The sequence below is a fragment of the Marmota marmota genome, unplaced genomic scaffold, assembly GCF_001458135.2.
Source record: "Marmota marmota marmota unplaced genomic scaffold, marMar, whole genome shotgun sequence".
Classification (NCBI taxonomy): Eukaryota; Metazoa; Chordata; class Mammalia; order Rodentia; family Sciuridae; genus Marmota; species Marmota marmota.
Genome location: NW_026000052.1, coordinates 2,342,647 through 2,347,914, shown reverse-complemented (window position 1 = coordinate 2,347,914; position 5,268 = coordinate 2,342,647). Strand labels below are relative to the sequence as shown.

The following is a 5,268-nucleotide window of genomic DNA, read 5'->3' as shown; positions in this document are numbered from 1 at the left end:
GGAGACTTAATTGAAGCATACAAAGCCCTCTGGTGCACGTGCCAAGGACAGACGCCCCTGGAGTCAGCCAGCGTTCGGGTCATTACTCCGTGGCCGAGGCAGGCTCCTGGAGGCTCTGCTCTGCTCTCTCAGGGTCCACACGAGAGGACAGGGGCCACTTCAGCCCGGGTGGGGGTGGTCACAGGGGCCAGTTCTGCCAGTGAGATGCACACAGTCCTGCCAGGTGGAGGGGTTCCGAGCCCTAGGTGACTCCCCTCTCTCCCCGGCCCTCCCTGGGCTGGGCTGGCAGAACTGCTGGCTGGGTTACGGCCACTCTGGCCACCCTCTGTGGCCTGGCCTAAAGCAGTCTCTGTGGCTGTGAAGTGCCCACCATGGCGTAACACACAGCCCAGAGGACACCCCACGTAGGGCCCTTGCTGAGTGCCAGGCTGGGGGCACAGGGGCAGAGGAGGAGGTGGGGCTTTCTTCGTAAGCCATTTAGGGCAGGAGCGACTTGGGGTGTGGGCTGTGTGCCCCTCCCCTGCTGTCTCCACGCCACCCTCCATCCCACATGAGACTCAGAAGCCCTTCACCATATCTGCAGAGAGTGACAGTGGCTGTCCCCATGTTTCCAGGGACAGGCTGCTCACCTGGTGGCTCAGGCCACAAAGTACCCCTGGAGCATTGGGCAACATGTCCAGCAAGACCAGCAGTGTGAGGACACCGAGGGCTTGGTGGGCCACCTGTGGCTGTGCGCAGACCCTTGGGCCGGCTCTCGGGGCTGGGCTGGGGTCAAGAGCTTGTCTGGCCTGGACCTGGAAGCAGAGAGGAAATCTTGAGGCCATTCCCCGGTACACCTGTCTCAGAGCCAGGGGTGACTCCTCACCTCTGTCCCCCCAGAGCTAGGGAACCATCACCCCGGGGCCCCTCAAACCCTAGAACATCAGCATCAATCGTCAGGGCCACAGGACAGCCTGAGCCCATCCCCTACTGGCCGCCCCTGGGCTTCCTTCTTCCCACACGTGCCTGCCGGCCCCGTGGTGCTGAGGAGCATGTGTAGCCTCTCCCTGTTCTCAGCAGGAGGAGTGGAGCACTGCAGAGGTGTCGGCAGCCTGCATAAAAATAGCCCGTCTATTAAGAGGTGAGAACCTGGTGCGATGGGGGGCTGGGGGAGGCGCCTGTGCTGCTCCTTCCCAGGAAACAGTGCCCGGCTCTGCTGGCCTTTCCCACACCCCCATGGACGCCGGGGCTAGCGCTGGGGGTCGGGGCATCTCCATCTTATCACCTTGACACAGGGGGTTTCAAACCTAGACAGCCTTGATTAGGTGCCACCCACGGCTTGTGGGTGTGCTGGCGGGGACCGTCACCTCTGACACCCGTCGGCAGCACACAGGGGTCCTGAGGGCCCAAGGACGGGGGCGTGCCACATAGACCTGGCTGCACAGCGCGTGGGACAGAGCCTGCAAGTGGAGCTGGAGCAGCCGCGGAGGAGGCCCCCAGCTCACAGCCTGGCGGGGCCCAGCCTGCCCGCACGCTCTCCCAGGTGGTCACGCTGCGGCCCTCCTGCCCTGCTGAGTCCAACAGCTCACCAGCTGCACGCCCACTCCCAGGCGAGTTGCCCTCAGGCCTCTGGAGGCCTCCACAGCCTCCTGGTAACCCTCGTCCTCAAGAGGCCAGGCTCCCTCCACTAGAGTCTCTGTGGTCCCATCCTAACTCACTGGGTCCCCTTCCCTGGGGCGCCAAGCGGCACTCACAGCCCGCCTGGGAGGTGGGTGACGGCCTGCCCTGCTGCTGGCACTCACTGGCCATCCTTCCCCTTGGAATGCAGTGTCTAGGGTGAGAAGGGACCACCAGGGTGGACCAATGTGGACGGCAGTACACCCCTCACCAGTGTGGACGAGTGTGGACGGCAGTACACTCCTCAACAGTGTGGACCGGGTTCATGACAGTACACCCCTCAGCAGTGGGGACCAGTGTGGACAATAGTACACCCCTTCCCCTGACACCCTGCCCACCGGCTCCTCCCAGGCACCCCATGCTCATGGCCGCTGTCCATGTCACCTCCCCTGGAGCTCAGGGACCTCAGGTCTCTGTCTCTCAGGCCCACCTTTCAGAAAGTCCTGTCCACGTGGCTTAGTGGCCAGCTACTGCCCAACCTGGACCAGGCCATTTCCTGCTCTGAAGTCTTCAAGGCTCCCTTGGAGCCAGGACCAAGTCCACGTCCTTGACTGGCATTGGGGGACCCCTAGACAGTGCCCACAGGTGGAGCCGATTTGTCCCACCGGCCCCCACATCTGCTGTGCCCTTCACCTCCCCGACACAGGGTCTCCCTTCTCACCCACGGAGCCGGCCTCAGACTCTGACCTGGGCATCTTCTTGCTTTGAGACGGGGCTCACTGCGTTGTCCAGGCTGGTGTTGGACACTCGGGCCTGGAGCAATCCCTGCTGCAACTCTCCAGCAGCGAGGACCACGGCGCCCAGCCGGACCTTCCCAGGTGAGGGGCCCTGACTGCAGGCTGAGGTGGTTCTGGGGTTTGGGGTGAGGTCACCGTGGATCACCGTGTGCGTTTCTGGAGCCCTGGCAGGAAGGGTCAAGCCCTGGGCAGAGGGCTTCGCTGTGGCCACAGCCCTGGAGGCTGAGAACCAGGGCCGACCGCGGGAGACGTCAGTGCGAGTGGGCGGAGGCTAATGAGCTGTCAGTGTGCGCTAACCCACTCCGGCCAGCGGCGCTTGAGCTGAGGGTCGTCAGGAGCCCTTGGGGGGCAGTGCAGCCCCGTGGTCACGGCTGCAGAGACCTGCACGCCATGCCACACGCGAGGGTCCCCAGCCCACCCTCGGCTTGTCCTCGGTTCCTGGCTCGGCTCAGCCCAGCTCCGATGGGAGGGAAGCCGGAGAGAGGCGGTGGCAGGAGGAGACGCGGGGCCTGGCCGTGCACTGGGCCCCACTGAGCCACCAGCTGCTCAAGGACGGCAGGGACAGGTAGGCAAGGAGCCAGAGAAGCGGCTGCGGGAGCCCTCCACAGAAAGAGGAACGGAGCCGCAGTGCCTCTTACCGCCTGGCAGTGACCTCGGAGGCCGGCTTCCCCGTGGACATTGTCAGTGAGGAGACCCAGGCCAGGCCACGCGGGTGGCTCTCCCCAGCTGGTGCAGCCAGCAGGGCCGAGCAGGAGAGGCCCCTGACTGCCCGGGGTCATGTGGTGAGCTCTGGTCCTGTGGCTGCTGCTTTCCAGAGACCTGGGACCTTAGAGTCCCTCAGTGACCTGGGCCTCAGGTCTCCCTCTCTTCGAAGGAACAATAAGCTCCAGTCACAATGCCCTGGGTGCCTGGGGTGGCAGGAGGCCGTGCACGGGGAGGGCAGGGAGAAGCTGAACCCTCCCCAGGACCCAGCCCGGAAGACAGTGCTGGCCGGCAGCTGTCCGTCCCCAGCCTCGGTGGCTGCAGGGAGCCTGGGGCTCGAAGGGTAAGCTCCTCCTCAACACCAGTCCATGCAGGTGGGCGGGGCCGCAGTGCAGGGCCACAGAGGACGTGCAATGAGGCCTGGCCCCAACCCCCCTGGCCCTCACTGTCCTGGCTGGCAGGTGTCATCGTCACCCGCCAGCCCAAAGGCACTGGCCCAGATCTGAGCCCCACCCTGAGGAAGGACAGAAGAAGCAAACAGGAGCCCCACAGGAAGGACAGGAGCCGCGATTCCACCCGAGGCTCCACAGACCGCCCAGGCCGGCCACTCCCAGGCCGGCCACTCCCAGGCTGGTCTCTCCCAGGCTGGTCTCTCCCAGGCCTTCACTCCCAAGAGTCTGGGAAATTGGTGAATCTTAGAGTCGACCATAAAGCTACCACTTATGATAATCAGCTTGTGCATGGTTAATGAGCTCGCCAATAAATAGATGAAGTAAAGACAGCTGTGACATTTTAAGAAACCTATAACGTAGGGGACTTTCCAATGTCATGTACCTATCAGATAACGAGACGGGCCAACTGTCACAGCTGGCTGGGGAGACACTTTCCGTGTGAATAAATACGTGACCCAGATGCAGAAGGGGGCAGGCGGTGCCGGGGAGGCTGGAGGAGCATCACGGGACAGGTGGCACGGTGGTCCCTTCCCTGGGCCTGCTGGGTCCTGGCCAGCCCGCTCACCCGCAGTCTCCCTTGCCCTCCCTGTGGCCTCCCTGGCCTCTGTGCTGGGGGTGCCAGGCTTGCTCCTCCTCAGGGCTTCTGATAGAAGTGACCACGTCCTCTCCTGGGGGAGGGCCTGGGGGAGCTGATGGATCCATTGACTGGGGGCCAGCAGGAGGCTTCCAACCCCCACCTGTCCTAAGGACAGACACGGGCTCAGTGGGGACGATTAAGTCCAAGGTGGCTGTGGTCAGAGGCACCCCAGGGCCTGAAGACCCAAACTCTGGCACTGAAGAGCACAGGTGTGGCCCTCTACTGCACGCTGAGCCAGTCCCTCATGTATCACCAAAGTGACACACGTGGTCAGTCAGGGCTGGACCTCAGGAGGGAAGGGGGCTGGCGCCGTGCTCCCCCCAATCTGGAACCCCACAGAGGGAGGGTGCTGAGTTCTGACTACACCTTCGGGAGGATCAGCCAGAGCCCCCGAGGGCCCTGGGCAGCAGCCAGGAAGGCGTTTCTCTGAGCCCCGAGGGGTGAGCGTGGGAAGGACCAGGGCCGGCAGGGTCTCTGCCATGTGCTTGGAGGTCCAGCGTCCACCGTCCCAGTCCTTGGCCCCCTCTCAGGTCTCTGGAGGGCCACAGCTGGGCCCTCCGCCCCCTGCCGTGCACAGCTGGGACTGGTAGGAAGGAAGGAGCTCCTGAGTTCCTGTGCTGGGGCCCCGAGCACACGTCTGGTCAGGTGACCCCGAGGGTGACACCAGGCTGCTGCCCTGTGGACATAGGTAGGGGTGCTCTTCTGCCAGGGGACACCTGTGTTCATGTCACCACTGCCACCATGCGCTCTGGGCCTGAGAACCTGGTGAAGTGTCACATGCCCAGAGGACCCCGGGTTCGGACCACCCTGGGCGGGGACAGCTGTGGAAAGCAGGAGCCTTGCTTAGGTCAGGGAGGACTCGCTGGCAGGTGGCCCAGAGCCCCCGAGCAGGGCGGCCTGACACTGAGGAAGAGGCTCCACTCCACCCAGTACCCGCCCGGTGCCCAGCAGCCTCTTGAGAGCGAGCCGGGCTGCCCTCCTTCCCCAGGGGTCTGTCCCCTTCGTCCCTGGCTCCTGTGGCCCAGGCCCCTGGGGCTGAGCGGTTGAGAGGCTGGGAGCAGAGCAGTGCGGGGTCCCTAGGGTG

General features: G+C 64.3%; 1 protein-coding gene across 1 annotated transcript; it reads left to right on the top strand.

Annotated features, from left to right (window-relative positions):
• Positions 1-672: 672 nt before the first annotated feature.
• LOC125619736 lies at positions 673-3,803 on the top strand. The gene is made up of 3 exons (XM_048813422.1): positions 673-693; positions 2,975-3,438; positions 3,557-3,803. The coding sequence occupies exons 1-3, from the start codon at positions 673-675 to the stop codon at positions 3,792-3,794; spliced, it is 723 nt and encodes a 240-aa protein (XP_048669379.1). The 3' UTR covers positions 3,795-3,803.
• Positions 3,804-5,268: the final 1,465 nt, after the last annotated feature.